We start from the raw sequence: 17464 nt of genomic DNA, 5'->3' as shown, positions 1-17464 counted from the left end.
GGCACTCTCCTCTAATGGAGAATCCTGTTTAAATCCTCTCTCCGCATCGGGCAGAGGGGCAAATTGAACTTGAGTCTCCCACATTTCCGATGACTACTTTAACCACTAAGTCCTGAAAAATATTTTTGGGGCCAAAACAATTGTGAACTTGACATGGATTCACCATAATTTTGAGTCAAATGAAACACACTTTTTGCAAATTAACTACTTGTCTAAAAAATTTCACGCAACTCTAGTAGACCAGGCCTGAATGAGGAAACTGCAAACTATTGTCTTGCTGACATGGGTACGATCAATTGATTTCCTTGCTAGACTGGTGTATGTGCTGACTTCTAGGTGATACTAATGCATGTTATCGGTTAAATTTAAGATGTTTACTTGAAAATTGTCTTCTGCATTCAGTTGTCATCTATTCCCGGCTTAGAAGATGTCAAATTTGAAGTGTCCAGTGCAAATATGAACAGTGTTACAAATGGTCCAGTTCCACAAGCCACTACAGATCAGCACTCAGTATCTGTATCTCCTCAGTCAGAAGTAAGTATCAAAGTATAAAAAATATACTTCTTCCCAGAAAGTGTTTCTTCAACAAGCGAACAAGCATGTGTAAGGAAAAAATCAGACCAAACTTTAACTCTAATTCCATTTCATGTTATTTAAGTGAGTTTTTTTTTTAAAAAAAAAAAGCTTCTTACACTTTTTTGTTAAATTATGCTTGAATAAAAATATTATACTGAAAAATTATTTCCTGCATTTTCTTAAATCCCACTGAAAGGTAAACTTGAACTAGGTAGGTAAGGGGGTTAGGGACGTAATGTCATACATGAGATTAAAATTTCAAATCCCACCATTCCAGTTCTACTGGGTTTTTTTAGAATCTGAGCTTTCAGTTGAAACCAACAAATTTCTAGCACTTTCTATTGCAAGTGCATGCTTGCCCTATTAAATCCTCTGTTTATTAGAGGAGTACTTTTATAGTAAATGATTATCAGCATAAAGAAGGCTAGATATGCTTTAAACACACTCTCAGTTTATTAAGAATTAGCATTCCTGTTGGCCACTTCACAAAGCAAGACTCTCTTGCCTTATTTTTGAGATGGAGAAGTGATGGATTTTCCTGATCATTTCACCCTCAGTCTCCCATTCTTCTCTGTTTTATAGCAATTATAGTGTAATAGCTTACCTCAACCCAGAGCATGGGTAAAGTCTCAAACTTGGCAGGAGTTGCTGTGAAGTGACAATGGCTGCACTATTGAAAATCCAACAGATTGTTGCTCTTCCTGGCTTATTAATGCTTAGTAACTGTAGAGTCATTTGCAGAATTGTGGTATGAAAAAAATCTGTCTCACCTTTAGACACATTCTGCTCATTTACACTGACCCCAAAGGGGAATAGCAAAGTAGAAGCAAAGGTGGAGAGTTTCTTTGGCAGTATTGCACAATGTCCGTCATATCAGTCAATAATTAGCAGTTCTTTTTAACTTTTTTTCTCTGAAAACTTCCACTGGCTCTGCATTTTAAAGCAATATTATATATTTCTGAAAGTGGGCTTCAGGTTCATATCTTCAGATGGACAATTTAATAACAAAGCCTGGTAGAATGAGTTTAATAGCTTAAACTTTTTCTGTCCTCCCAAGTCCAAATATTGGAGATCAAAATGGTAGATGATGGAAACATTAGTGCAAAAAGAGAATGTTCTAATTATATTAGCAAAAGTACTTCCTGTAATCTTTTGTATTTTTTCATAACTTTAAGTGAGAACACTCAGCTTATATGGCAAATAAGTTAGGACTAACATGAGAGTCATTTGGGAGTTATTGGTGTTAGTATAAAGGACTATTTTTAATTTGTGCCAATGTTCAGGATTTTAAAATCGAGTCAAATTACAATTGAAATTTGTTCTCTCTACATATTCTGCCTACAAACAAAACAATCTGCTTGACTCAAGCTTTTTTTTTTAATGATTTTGAATTTAGTATTGTGGGTTTTGTGTTCATCTCAGTATGTGTATTGAATTTTATTAAGATTCCTTATGTTTAACTGAAACAATACATATTAAATGTTGAACAGATATATCAATGAAATTTTACAAACAGTTTTAAAATTTCTGACACAACTGATTAAATTATTACTTTAAAAGCTAGTTTTGTCCAGTGTCTATAACGGACAACATAAGAGAATCTTTGTTGATTCTCTAGTATGTATGGTCTCTTGCTGATAACATGACTTTCGAACACTTGGCACAGGGCTTGAAAAAAGGAAAAGGTAGTTTATACATTTTACCACTAGAGGGTGCTATGCAGATTACTCAAATAGCAATTAAAATGTTTTACCTAATGTAAAAATTTACCATGTTAGTCTTATCCATTAAAGGTAAAAAGTACAGTATGGGGAAATTATGAGCTAGATAAATATCTCAGGATTCTGATGATGAGCCTCTGCCACTTTGGTGGTGGTATCAGAGCCAAGTAATAAAAGTTGAAGGGGTAGCATCAAGTAGGCATCTGGCAACTGAAAATGTCATCTTAATGCCCTATAATTAGGGCTAAGGATGGAATGAATTTTACAAGTAACCTTAGTCCAAATTGACTGACATTACTTGTAAAATTTGTTCTGTCCTTGAAATTGACTAGCCAAATTAATATTTTTTGTATTAAAAAGCTTGTAGACATTTGCTTTTAAATTTTTTTTTTTAAAGATCATAGTTTGGGGTCATTTTCACAATTTCTGTGCCACTTGTGAAATTGTGATTTCTATAATGTAAGCTTCTCAGAAACTTGTGTAGCTTTGCCCTTGATTCAGACTGTGACAAAGTGACTCACCAGCCAGTGCACCCATCTTGTGGCTGGATGTAGTGGTGACACATCACCTCCATATTAGTGCATATAATAAAATTAATGTGGAAGGCTGAGGCCAAGAGGTGTAAAGTATGGTAGGGGGCTCAGGGCTGGGGCAGAGGGTTAGGGTGTGGGAGGGGGGGAGTGAGGGCTCTGGTTGGGGGTACAGGCTCATGTGGGGCTGGGGATGAGGGGCTCAGGAATGCGACAGAGGTTTCGGGTGCAGGGGGTGAGGGCTCCAGCTGGGGGTGCAGGCTCTGGGATGGGGCTGGGGATGAGGGGTTTGGGGTGCAGTGGGACTCCCTGGGGCTACGGTAGAGCTCTCTCTCCCTGCAGCAGCACCTGGGCACCCCAGCCTCAGTAGGTCACTGACAGGGGAGGGGCACCTGTCCCCTGGCCACGGCAGGGTTTGGACTGGGGTGGGGGAGGGGCGCTTGTCCCCCAGCTGTGTACATCACACGGACACAACACGGGTATTACTACATGATGATATACTTTATAGGAAGGCAAGTTTGAAAATATAATCAAATTGCAAAACAGTAGAAGATAGACATAAATACCTTAAAATTAGTTAATAGATAATGTCCTTTATGAATGACCTGTTCAGGATAAGTGTACAATGTAAAGCAACACGATCAGTCTTTTTTAAGACTCTTTAGAAATGTCAATATTACTCTGATATAGGCAAATGAAATACTTGGAAAAATCATAGCTTTTTTTTGGTATAGTACTTTGAATCAACTAAATGATATGTAATAAAGCTGTCTGAAGCAGAATTGCTTTTGATCATCAGCCTGACAGCTTTTTCATGACTTCTTTAACACACAAACTTTTAATATAATTAAATTATTTATGCTATTCAAAACAGTTTCTCTTACAAAAATATATTGTGACAAACACTAATGAAAGTAAAAAGAAAAGGAGTACTTGTGGAACCTTAGAGACTAACAAATTTATTTGAGCATAAGCTTTTGTGAGCTACAGCTGTAGCTCTCGAAAGCTTATGCTCAAATAAATTTGTTAGTCTCTAAGGTGCCACAAGTACTCCTTTTTCTTTTTGCGAATACAGACTAACACGGCTGCTACTCTGAAACCTGTCACTAATAAAAGTAATTCCAAGTGGCAGTGTGTGTACATATAGAAGTCTATAGTCTGTCCATTGGGGCAAAGAGGAGCTAATTTTACCCTACTCTCAAATCTTATTAGCTGAACTCTCCTTATGTACTCCTGATCCGTGTTGTTGCTCAAGATTTACATACACGGTTCTCTGTATACAGCAGAATAGCATACATGAGGTAGGACAACAGAAAACGGAAGCAGCAGCAGAAAATGTCATGACTGTAGCCAAGGATCCAAGATATGCCAGATATCTCAAAATGGTTCAAGTGGTAAGTCTGTTTGTTCTTTCTCTGATTTCATTTGAAATTCCTTTACATTTTTTTTGATGAAACTGTTCTGTAGCCATATATGAATATAACTGATTTCCTAATTTACACAAACTTATTATTATGGTAACTTCTGACTGTTGCATCTATCTGAAGAGCAGATAGGATATCACACATTAAGTTGGGAAAATATGCAGCACTTCAGACCGAGAGTTCTCAAACATTGTTTTAATGTGGGCCGCTTTTAAATAGAGTATCTTGTAGACAGTCATCTCTGTTGTTCACTTCTCCCATTCATGCAAGATCTGGCAGCTACAGTAGCATTAAGTGTGAAGGTAATAGGAAAATGTATATATTTTAGCTATTGTATCTTTTTGGGGAGGGGGGTCAGTCTACTTTTGCTCTTTCTTCCCCTCACCCATGCCATTCCTCTCTTCTCTTGTTTGTTTTTCTTTCTCCCTTTACCGTGGACATACATACTGCTTTGCAGCTGGGTTGTCTTTATCCTGGGGTATTTCTCTCGATGTCTGGCAGCTCCTGTCTCACTGATAGCTCCAGTTTCCTCTTCCCCTTAAGTAGCATTGATTCCACGTGAAGATAAATAGACTGGCTGTTGCTCCATGTTTTCAGCCCCATCTATCAAGTGGTCCGTCCAGGCTGTTCTTAGTAATGAAAAGGCTCGAAACAAAGAGGAGCCAGCACTATTTGACTTGTAAGTGATCCACTGAGCACTAGTGGCCCCATTTGAAAACTACCATCTTAGATTATTTATATAATAGACTAATTATTCTTAATTTTAAGAAAATAATGCTATAGTGAAAGGAAAAGTATATTCCAGCTGTTACATTCCTCCCTCCCAGAGAACACTTCACTGGTCTCCATTATTTTTCTAACAATTGTAACTCCAGTGCTCCTCACGACTTTAACTTACAGAAAACTTAATTGAATATAATTAATTGAATATTCATATGTATTGCATTTGCTGTGACATAAGCCTCTTAGCTCAATTTATACCTTTATAAAAACTACAGTAAATCTTACGATCTCAGGCAAAGTCAAATGTAACACTAGATCTAGTTATGGATCCAAAACTGCTAGACTATTTACTTGTCTATTCAGATATCAGCCATGTGCATGGGAGCACATTTCTGCTTAATTTCATGTTACAGTGGTATCATTAATATACCCGATCACACAGACGCAATATAGGTACCACTACATCAGAGATTTTATAGGTAGACAAATTTAAAAAAATCAATCAAATTGCAAAACTGTAGAAGATAGACACCCCCAATTTTATATTTTATCGGTGTTAAACCTAAAATCAGAAGCCCTATTTTTGTTGGCATTTCATGTATGAATAGGGCATGAACAACTCTTAGATTTTTTTTTCCCTCCTATTTATTTACATTTGAAATATCTAATGTAAATCTGTTTTTTCCTGTTTTGCTGGAGATCCTAGAGATATGAATTACAGAACCAACCATTTAATTCATCCCTTCTTCCCTGCAATTGAATTAACTGCAAGCAAAGCACTCAAGATTCAAACTTGGTACAGTTTTTAGGATCTACCACCAGACCTCGGTGCTGTCCCAGAAATTTTCTTTTAATTTTTTTTGAGTAACAAATTGGCAGCTTATGGCTAGTTTATTACAAGCTATTTGGAACACTTTGGGGTCAGTAGTACTGCTGGGAGGAGAACACTACGTTAACTTGTTGCTTTAATGCTTGATTTATTAATAGTAGGGTACCCAAGTCTTTTATACATAGTTGCATTGGTTTTAGTAACTGAGTGAGATCTCACTTTCCACATTTATCCTTTGTACTGGCAGTCCTGGTGACTCCATTGCCAGCAATAAATGGTGTGGTAGGAAAGTCAAACTTCCATGCTAAAAGTGAACATGCTTTTTATTTGCATTTGCCAAGACATTCTGTTCAAACAAATATTTTTAAAGTTACACTCTCCTGATTTAATGAATTATCTCAGTTCATGTAGCTGTTGCCAGCAGTGATTATAGTACTAGATAAGTTCTATCATCGGGTGACCAGATGTCCCGATTTTATAGGGACAGTCCAGATATGTGGGGCTTTTTCTTACATAGGTGCCTATTACCCCTCACCCTCTGTCCTGATTTTTCACACTTGCTATCTGGGTCACCCTATTCTATCATGAGAAGATGATTATAAACTATTAAGCAATATGTTCATTAAGTAGCAAAGCTGTTATGAGGATAGCTGTTCTCTAACACAATAAAATAGCTAGCTTGTAGGCCTGGTTTGGTCAGGTAATGTTTATACGTTTACTGGATGTACACTGGTAAAACTACAGTGATCCCCTGCAAAGCAATGTAATATTGGCTACATTAGATTTTCAGTATAGAGCTTCCTTGTACAATGTGTCACATTTTATGGTTTAATGTGTTCTTACACTGCTTCTAAAGCATTAATATTTCACATAAACTTGTTTTGCAAGGCACAAATACTCTTTTAATGAATTATAAACAGTAAACATGTAATTACAAGATAAATACACTTTATTTCTACCATCCAATTCATTCTACATGTTCAATGGTAATTACCATTTTGACTTAGCATAACTACCCAGTAATATTCTTCTACATGTACAGTGTTAGGCTGGGATTTTCAAAGAAGCTGAAGGAGTTAGGTGCCCAAATTCTGTTGAAAGACACCCAAATCCCATTGAATTTCAATGGCATCTGGATACCTAACTCGCTTTGGCTCCTTTTGAAAATACCAGTCTAAAACCTGTGAAGAATACAGTAATGTCATAAATATGTAGTATGTGTTACTAAACTTAGAATAAGATACAGGTTTACTTGTTCCCTATAACAGTTTTAATATACAATATTCATACTATTTAAAATTAATTAAGTTTAAGACTAGCTTTGTAGATGAAGTAACATTTTGGATGTGTTGATTTGCTACAACATTTGTGGTTTACCCTCGAGATTAGCCTAAATAAAATTGATATTTAATCTTAAACATTAAAATGCCTTAATCGTATGATTATCGCATGCAATTGCTACTAGGGAGAGTTAGTCATTTGGGTGCCTCAACTGTACATTTCTTGCCTGAACATGTGTTGGATTCCTTTTAAATGTAATCTTAACTCTGAATTTCCAAGCATTAAAAAAACCCAGGATTTGGGAAAATAACATCCCTGTAATGCTTTTTACCTTTAAATTACTAATACGTGCAATCAACTATGACTCCATCTTGACCTAGTTCTTAGTTTTAGGAATTTTCATTAGACTTCAGCAGAATTTAAAACACTTGGATATAATAAAATATTTCATACTTTGTATACAATTGCTACATTTGCCTACATGAAGACAATGAAAACTAAGGTACTCTATTCAGTTTAGGTGCCGCATAGTTAGTGCAAGTGCAGATTTCCTTGCCATCTTGCATAACTGTGCGGAGGGACTGCTTCCTGAGAGAGAGAAAATGGTTTGTTTCCATGCCTGTTCAATCATTTACTTTTCAAATGCTGTAAGCAAGTGTGCTAATTGTGTTGGTGATTCTATCTCATGCTCCTGTGAACATCTGCCCATCAGGTACTGGTCTGAAATCACCAGTTTATTTTACATGGCCCACTAAACATCTCTCGCGGGTAGAGACTGGTGGTAAATGCTGACCTGGCCTAGACATAAATGGATGTAAATAAAAATTCTATCATCATTCTAAGCCATCCATGCACACTGCAGCTTCTATTTGTATTACATTTCTGTAGTAATGAGGACACTGTTTGCATCATAATTAACCATAAAGTTCCTGTTTATGAACACAGAGGTCATTCACTTATTTTAAGAAACATTTAGCATATATTAGAGACAGAAGAAACTCTTGGGCAGAGAATTGCTTGGAAAGTTTTGTTGTTTTAAGTTCAAGTATGTTTTTACTGATCTATGAAAGAAGCATTTGTAGTGGTGGGTAGATCAAATACAGCACTCAGATTAAAAAAAAATTATCTTAAATTTTAGAAGGAACACAATTACCTTTGCAATAAGTCTTAAAAAAAAAAAAAAAACTGGTCGTGAATGGAAATATTTTTTCAAATCTGACAACTTCTTCACAAAACTCCAAACTAGTCGTTCATATTTTTTGAGGAACACTCAGTTTGATATGGTCTTAAATTCCTCTCACGTTGGCTATTAGACACATTGTTTTTACTTGATTTATAAATCTAGTGTTTGGTGTGTTAAATTAGAATATTGGCAAATAAAGACTTTTCACCATATCAAAGGATAGGTATGTATGTGTGTTTTCATCTTAACCACTTCCAATTTCTCATGAGATCGATGGAAGCTGTGGGTGAAAACTATCTTTAACGTTGTATTTATAATACAGTATTCTTAGAAATTCTGAAACATAAAATTCTGGAAGAAAATATTCTTCCAAATAAGAAATAAAAATGCCTTTACAGAGACAAGGTGGGTGATGCAATATCTCTTATTGGACCAACTTCTCTTGGTGAAAGAGACAGGCTTTCAAACTATGCAGAACTCTTTTTAGAAGTTGGTTCAATAAAAGATATTACCTTACTTACCTTGTCTTTCTAATATCCTGGAACCAACTGAGCTGCAACAACACTGCAAACAAAAATTCCTTGGGCATTTATCAGAACCCGTCCTTACTGGATTTATGTACAAAATCTTTGTTGATATATCAAAACAGACAAAATACTATATAGGTTTTGCCATATCTGATCAGACCAGTAAGTCTGGTATTTTTGTTCAATCTAAGCAAATATTTAAGTATTCAGAAAGTGAGTATGGGTTCCCATTTCACTTGGCTAGGCTAGGAACCCTAGAAGTAGCTGAACCTAGACACGAGATTTAGGCTAGGGATATTGGTAGTATTTTGGAATTACCTGCTAATAAAAAGTCCCAGGATAAGTGAATTTTTTACTTGTGTAAAGTTTTTGTTTAGAATTGGATAGGAACGTCACAGGCTTACACCTTTGATGTATTTTCATCACAGATAACAAATTCATGTAGAAGCTGAAAAGTCTGTTTTCTGAAACTGCTACAACACAAGTGCAAAAGATTTAATTGTTCTGTTTTTCTAATTTAGTTCTTAAAACAAGTAGCTTCCAAGACTTATGAATCCTAAAATTCTGGAGGGAATTTTAAAGATTTTGTAGTTGTGTATCATTCCAAAGGGTTTGTGTTTAAAAAAACCACCACCAACTTTGGGTTGAAGTTTCAATGTGGCAGATGGCAGCAAAGCTGTGTGACCAGTAATAAAAGTAAATTAATCGATATCTGACACTATATTACAAACTCCTGAGCTTAATTGTTTGTTGAAAGTGACCACTTGTATATAAAATTAGAATTGTGATTTTTATTTTTTCAGTGCAAGCACACACAGGAAAATGTTAATCACAGCAACAAGAATTAGCATTGCTATCGTTTCACCAGACTGGGCACTCTGTGTTCTGTCTCCTGTGATGGTAGTACAGACATGATTCTCTAATCCATCAGTCATGGCTGCCTGCTCTTTTTTTTTTTTTTACTTACCTTGGACAAACAGTATCTGTTCAGTGCCAAAAAAAAATCCCACGCTGCTGTTCATTTACCTTTTGAGGTCTCCCATGTCCTTTTTAGACCACCAGAAGCTTAGAGATCAGAAACTAGACACTTTCTTTTTGGCATGCAGTCATCCAGATGGTGTTTCTTGACCTCTGCAGCAGAGGATGGCAAAGCAACAAGTTTTCTTTGAGCAGTACTAGTGGAAACACAGGAGCAGATACTGTTGGAACATTCCTTTCAAAATGATGTGGGCCAAACTGTTCTAGGGTATCCTGTCCAGAAGGAGAATGTTTAGGTGTTGCTGAATAAGCATACAAGCTGTTGAAGGGTTTGCAATGAAAGGAAGGCATTTTTCTCTCTAAATCTTAACATATGTATAATTGACTGCCTACATTCCAGTGCACACTCAAGCTTGAATTTATATATTACTATTATATTCAGAGGAGTCATTTTAAATTGTGCTTCCATTCTCATGTCCTCTTTCCTGCTGCATCTGTTAACTATTTTCCCATTCTAATTCTTCCTTGAAATGTTCCGGATTAATAGTTGTCCTTTCCTGCCTCTCTGACCATACCTTCAGTGTATCTTTTAGGAGGCCCTCCTTCCCTGCCTGCCTTTCTCATTTTGTCCTCTTCCCAGTAATAACGGCTCACATGACTTCAACTTGCCATCTTACACTGCTGACTTGCAAATCTACCTGTCCACTCCTGACTTCCCTCTTCTCGCTTAGTCTTATTCATTCTCTCTTTTTGGATGTATTGCCATAAGCTTAACATGGCCCAAACTGAACTGATGTTTCCTCCCAAACTCTTTCTGCTCCCCCTTTCTCTGCAACCACTGTCAGCACCACAGTCTTCCTTGTCACCCAGGCTCACACTGGGAGGTTCAGGAAGGGAGTCCTCTCCAACAGCCTATTTGGTTTTTCAGATCCTGCCTGTGTCTAAATCTTGCCATTCCTTCTTGTATAATTTCCAACACTTTTTTTTTTCCTCCAGTTTCTGCTAAAACTCTCATTCAGACCCTCACTTCTTGCCTTTATGATTGAAATATTCTCTTGTCTGCTCTTCCTGGTAACCTTGTTCTGTGCCTCCCAATTCATACAAAACACGACTGCTAAAATAATCTTTCTTACCTCTTATCTAACCAGTGTCGCACACCCCCACCCCTTGAATCCTTTCACTTCTACTCTCCTCCACTACATCAAGTTAGGCATCTTGCCCTTGCTTTCAAGGCCCTATGTAAATCACCCCTTCTTGCTTTTCCACCTTTTCCTGTTGCTTCTAGTCACATCCACTCCATTGATGGTGCCTGCCTCAACACATTTGTCTGCTTCTCCCACAACTGTTCCCATGCTCTCTAACATCTGGAATGCCCTTCATGAGTTGGAGCACTGCATGGTCTCTCTGTGCTCTCAGCATTCTAATATTTCCTGAAGATCCACTTTTGCCATGACACACATGAGTAGCCAGTTAATAAATTAGATAACATGATGGAAAGAACTTAAGAATGGCCATACTGGGTCAGATCAATGGCCCATCTAGCCGAGTAGTCTGTCTTCCAACAGTGGCTGGTGTCAGAGGCATTAGAGGGTGTCAAGGTTCCTTCCCCACTCTGAACTCTAGGGTACAGATGTGGGTACCTGCATGAAAATCTCCTAAGCTTACTTTTACCAGCTTGGGTTAAAATTTCCCCAAGGTAAAAACTATTTTACCCTTTGCTCTTGGACTTCCACTGCCACCACCAAATGTTTGACTGGGTTTACTGGGAAAACGTTGTTTGGGAACATCTTTCCCCCAAAAATCCTCACCAAAACCTTGCACCCCCCTGCCTGGGGAAGGCTTGATAAAAATTCTCACCCATTTGCATAGGTGACCACAGACCCAAACCCTTGGATCTTAAGAACAATGAAAAAAGCATTCAATTTCTTATAGGAAGAATTTTAATATAAGAAAAGGTAAAAAGAATCACCTCTGTAAAATCAGGATGGTAAATACCTTACAGGGTAATTAGATTCAAAACATAGAGAATCCCTCTAGGCAAAACCTTAAGTTACAAGAAAGACACAAAGACAAGAATATTCATTCTATTCAGCACAGTCTAATTTCTCAGCCATTTAAAGAAATCATAATCTAACGCATATCTAGCTAGATTACTTACTAAGTTCTAAGACTCCATTCCTGTTCTGTCCCTGGCAAAAGCATCACACAGACAGACAGACCCTTTGTTTTTCCCTCCCTCTAGCTTTGAAAGTATCTTGTCTCCTCATTGGTCGTTGTGGTGAGGTGCCAGCGAGGTTATTCTAGCTTCTTAACCCTTTACAGGTGAAAGGATTTTTCCTCTGGCCAGGAGGGATTTTAAAGGTGTTTACCCTTCCCTTTATATTTATGACAGAGGAAATGAACAGAACAGTGCAATTTCAAGTGATTCATTCCCTGTCATCCAGTCCCTGGGCTGGACACCTGGAGCATGGAGTTGTGTCCTTGACCGTCTTGGCTAATAGCCTTTGATGATGGACCTATCCTCCATGAACCCAGTTACACTTCTGGCCTTCACAACATCTCCTGGCAATGAGTTCAAGTTGACTGTGCTATGTCTGAGGAAGTACTTCCTTATGTTGTTTTAAATCTGCTGCCTATTAATTTCATTGGGTGACCCCTGGTTCATGTGTTATGTGAAAGAGTAAATAATACTTCCTTATTCACTTTCTCCACGCCATGATTTTATAGACCTCTATCATATCCTCTTTTAGTCGTCTCTTTTCTAAACTGAAAAGTGCCAGTCTTTTTAATCTCTCCTCGTATGGAAGCTGTTCAATGCCCCTAATCTTTTTTGTTGCCTTTCTCTGTACCCTTTCCAATTCTAATATCTTTTTCTGAGATGGGGAGATCAAAACTGCACACAGTATTCAAGGTGTGGAAACACTATGGATTTACATAGTGGGATTGATATTATCTATTCCTTTCAGAATGGTTTCTAACATTGCAAGCTTTTTTGACTGCCACTACAGATTGAGCAGATGTTTTTAGCAAATTATCGACGATGACTCCAAGATCATTCTTGAGTGGTAACAGCTAATTTAGACTATATCATTTTTATATATAGTTGGGATTTTTTTCCAATGTGCATTACTTTGCATTTATAAACATTGAATTTCATCTGCCAGTTTCTTGCCCAGTTTTCTGAGATCCCTTTAAGTCTTCGCAGTCAGCTTTGGCCTTAACTATCTTGAGTAATTTTGTATCTTCTTTTTGCCACCTCACTGTTTACCCCTTTTTTCCAGATCACTTATAAATGTTGAAGAGCACTAGTCCAGAACAAATCCTTAAAGGATCCTGCTATTAACTTCTCTCTAGTGTGAAAACTGACCATTTATTCCTACCTTGTTCCCTATCTTATAACCAGTTACTGATCCATGAGAGGACCTTCCCTCTTAACCCATGATTGCTTAGTTTGCTTAAAAGCTGTTGGTGTGGTACTTTGTCAAAGGCTTTCTGAAAGTCTCAAGTGGATCATCCTTGTGCATGTGTTTGCTGACGCCATCAAAGAATTCTAATAGATTAGTGAGGCATGATTTCCCTTTATAAAAGCCATGTTGACTCTCCCCCAGCATGCCTTGTTCATCTATGTGTCTGATAATTGTGCTCTTTCCTAGAGTTTCAGCCAACTTGCCTGGTACTGAAGTTAGGCTTACTGGCCTTTAATTGCCAGGATCACCTCTGGAGCCTTTTTAAAAAATCAGTGTCCTATTAGCTATCCTCCAGTCATATGGTACAGAGATTGATAAATTAAACAGTAATAAATCACCAGGACCAGATGGTACTCACTTGAGAGTTGTGAAGGAACTCAAATATGAAATTGCAGAACTACTAATTGTGATATGCAACCTATTGCTTAAATCGTTTTGTTCCAAAACCATCTCTACTGACACCTCAGTCTTGGACAGTTCTTCAGATTAGTCACCTAAAAAGAGTGCCTCGGGTTTGGGAATCTCCCTCACATCCTCTGCAGTGAAAATCAGTGCAAAGAATTTATTTAGCTTCTCCTCAATGGCCTTATCTTCCTTGAGTGCTCCTTTATCACCTTGTAGCCCTGCTGATTGTTTGGCGGGCTTTCTGCTTCTGAGATACTTGAACATTTTTTTTTCTTAGTTTGTCTGTTTTGCTGTTTGCTCTTCAAATGCTTTTTTGGCCTGCCTCATTGTACTTTTACACTTAACTTGCCAGAGTTTGTTCCTTTCTATTTTCTTCAGTATAATTTGACTTCCAATTTTTAAAGGATGCCTTTTTGTCTCTAGCCACCTCTTTTACTCTGTTTAGCCGTGGTGGCTTTTTTCGTTTATTTTGGTCCTCTTGCCTTTTTTTTTTTTTTTTTAATTTGAGGTTGCATTTAGCTTGAGCCTCTGTTACGGTGTTTTTAAATAGTTTCCATTCATCTTGTGCACATTTCATTTTTGTGACTCTTCCTTTTAATTTCCATTTAACTAGCTTCCTCATTTTTTATGTAGTTGCACTTCTTGAAGTTAAATGATACTGTGGTTGGTTTCACTGGTATTTTTCCGCTCCCATAAGGATGTTAAATTTTATTACATTATGGTTGCTATTAATGGGTGGTTCAGCTATTCACCTCTTGAACCAGATCCTGTGGTCCACTTAGGATGAAATCAAGAATTGCCTCTCCACTTGTGGGTTCCAGGACTAGCTGTTCCAAGAAGCAGTCATTAATGGTGTCAGAATTTTCTCGGTATTCCATCCTGAGGTGACATGAATCCAGTCAACGTGAGGATAGTTGAAATCCCACATTATTATTGGATTTTCTGGTTTTGTAGCCTTTCTAATAACCCTGAGCATTTCACAGTCACCATCACTATCCTGGTAAGGAGATCAGTAGTATATTCCTACTGCTATACTCTTATTATTCAAACATGGGATTTCTATCCATAGAGATTCTGTGGTACGGTTTGATTTTATTTAAGATTTTTACTGTATTTGATTCTGTTCTTTCACATACAGTGTCACTCCCCCACAAACAAGACCTACTCTCATTCCTACATATTTTGTACCCTGGTATTACTGTGTCCCATTGATCATCCTCACCATCATTTCACCAAATTTCTATGATGCCTATTATATCAATATCCTCATTTAATACCAGGTGCTCAAGTTCATCCATCTTAGTATTTAGACTTCTAGCATTTGTGAACAAGCACTTATAAAATCTGTCAATATTTAGTTGTCTGCCTTCATGTGATGTAATTGAATGGGATACTTTTGTTTTTTGACTGTTTCACTTTAGTTCCTAACTGTACTTTATCAACTTCTATCCTCTTCTCTTTACAAGGATATAGAGTATCCCCTTTTTAATAAATCCTTCCCAGAGGGGTGGCTCTGTCCAAACAATGTGCTCCTCTGTATCTGTCAGCTTTCCCCCACCCTTTAGTTTAGAAATTTCTCTACAACTTTTTAATTTTACATGCCAGCAATCTGGTTCTGTTTTGGTTTAGGTAGACCTCATCCTTCCTGTATAGGCTCCTTTTCCGAAAGGTGTCCCACTTCCTAATAAACCTAAATCCTTCCACCGAACACAGTCGTCTCATCCATTCATTGCAGCCATGCAGTTCTTCCTGTCTAAGTGGCCCTATCTGTGGAAATGGAAGCATTTCGGATAATGCTTCCCATGGACGTCCTGGTCTTGAATCTCTTACCTAGCAGCCTAAGTTTGGCCTCCAGGATCTCTCTCCTACCTTTCCCTGTGTCATTGTTACCTACGTGTGACCATCCATATATGTCAATCAAGACGTCTTGAGAAGTATTCACCATGCAGTTTTCCTGGTCATCTTCTGGAATCCCCCATTGTTATTACTTATCTCTTCCTAATTACTGGGTTCCCCTCCCCTAGGGGGGTAGACTTAATGTGAGACGAGACCATGACATCATCTGGAAGGATTGTCCCAACTATGGGATTGTTTCCCTCTGCTCCAGTTTGATGTTCTCCTTCCTCCAGATTTTCATCCTCCTTAACAGCACGGAGACAATCAGACTGGGGGGTGGTACTACTCTACTGTGTCCCTGAAAGTCTCGTCTATATATCTCTGTCTCTCCTAGCTCCTCCAGTTCAGCCATTCTGATTTAAAGAGCCTGTACTCGGTCTCTGAGGCCCATGAGTTGCTTGCACTGAATGCACACGTACTCCACCTGTCCACGAGACAGGTAAATTATACATGCTGCATTCAGTGCAATAAACTAGAAACCCCCACATCTGCATCCAGTCTGCTCTAGGACTTCCTCTATTGCTAAAAGTGAAACTTCACCAGTGCTAGACGATGGTAGGAAAACAACTAGTGAAGTGCTTTTGTAGATGAGATCAACCTTTTTAACCCTGATTTGAAGGGACTACTTCTAGCAATGATGGGGTAGTTCAATCTCATTGCCTATAAATCACTGAATAGCCATTGTGTAATATTACTTGTCTACTACCTTCTGCACCAGATTTGAACTGGCCATGGGGTGACAGACTTAAATGACTGATTTAAATCAGCAAGCAGGAAACCTTGATTTAAATATCAATTTTAATCATGTATTACATTTGTACTTTTTAGTCGTTTTCCTGAAGAAAGGCTGAATTCTAAATCATTGGTAGTCATTAAAACATGTTTATTTGCAACTAAATATAGCCTTAACACTAAATTTGGTGCTTCTTTTTGCTGATCAGGAGGATACACTGTGTATCTACAGAATTTAAGCAATCGTATAGCTTAATTTACAATTTTTCAGATTCTTAATTTTTATATTTTAGAAAATGGTGAATGATGAGTTTCTTATTTACTAGATTAATTTTTTACCTGTGCTTTGTTAAGCTCTATTTGGATGGATATTCAGATTCAATTAATGCACAAAGCCAGCATTTTAATTTTGTATTAAATTTGTAATAAATGTCCTGGATTTTTTTTTTTTTTTTTTTTGCATTTAAAGCTGATTTACTAAAGGAAGTATTATCTGTAGTAAGTTTATTTCTGGTCCCTATGTCCTTCAAGGTTTTGGAACCAGTAGATTTCATCCTCACACCTAGTTTTTATTCACAGATTGGAAGAAGAAATCAAGTTTTCCTGCTTTTTCAACTCCCAATTTTTCTTAATTTTGAAAGAACTAGTCATTAAACTGAAATGAAGAAAATAATCTCTCTGTACCTACAGAGGAGGCCACTGTCCTCCAAAGCTGGTTAAATACTTCAACAAATTCTGGGTGCTTCACCAGTAGCTTCCACCCATTCAGTGGTTTGACTTTCTTTAAAACTTAGTAGCAAATATGTACTAAATATTTAATTTAATAGATTTTAGTAAATGTAGGTCTTAACATAGGTTGTCAATGTCATATTTAATTTAATAGTTTAAAAACAAAAACCTTAAAGTTTGTTTGTTTGTTTTTTAAATCCCCTTCTGACTGACTACATAAAAGCAGAAAGGATGTGTGTTCAGCTATCGGGTTCAGTCCCACTTCTTGCACTTTTAAGCAGTCAAATGTTTGTTACTCTTGGCATTGTAACATGTAATTGCTAACTTCACTTTTAAGTCGTTAAATACAAACAAATCTAGTTTCATCTTGTGTACCAAGTAGTTTGCCTTTTTGTAGACTATAACCTATTAGAATACCTAATTTTAAAGCATATGGAAAATATTGATGGAGCAGTGTCTTTAT

The 17464-nt window shown here is 37.3% G+C and overlaps 1 protein-coding gene across 10 annotated transcripts in view; it reads left to right on the top strand.

The window, feature by feature from the left end:
- WASHC3 (WASH complex subunit 3) overlaps positions 1-17464 on the top strand; it is a 37482-nt gene that overhangs the window by 11111 nt on the left and 8907 nt on the right. For 6 of the 10 annotated variants that reach the window (XR_006282860.1, XM_043519278.1, XM_043519302.1 and 3 more), the window contains 2 exons: positions 403-534; positions 4111-4221. Coding sequence is in view for 8 of the 10 variants with exons in the window: in XM_043519278.1 (XP_043375213.1) it covers positions 403-534; positions 4111-4221 (243 nt within the window). In the remaining 2 variants the exon portion in view is untranslated. The remainder of the gene's footprint in view (positions 1-402; positions 535-4110; positions 4222-17464) is intronic. The other 4 variants (XM_038374415.2, XM_043519306.1, XR_006282861.1 and 1 more) reach the window with 2 other exon arrangements.

Source organism: Dermochelys coriacea, chromosome 1, assembly GCF_009764565.3.
Source record: "Dermochelys coriacea isolate rDerCor1 chromosome 1, rDerCor1.pri.v4, whole genome shotgun sequence".
NCBI lineage: Eukaryota > Metazoa > Chordata > Testudines > Dermochelyidae > Dermochelys > Dermochelys coriacea.
The sequence above is the reverse complement of the archived record's forward strand: the minus strand, read 5'-3'. Positions and strand labels throughout refer to the sequence as shown.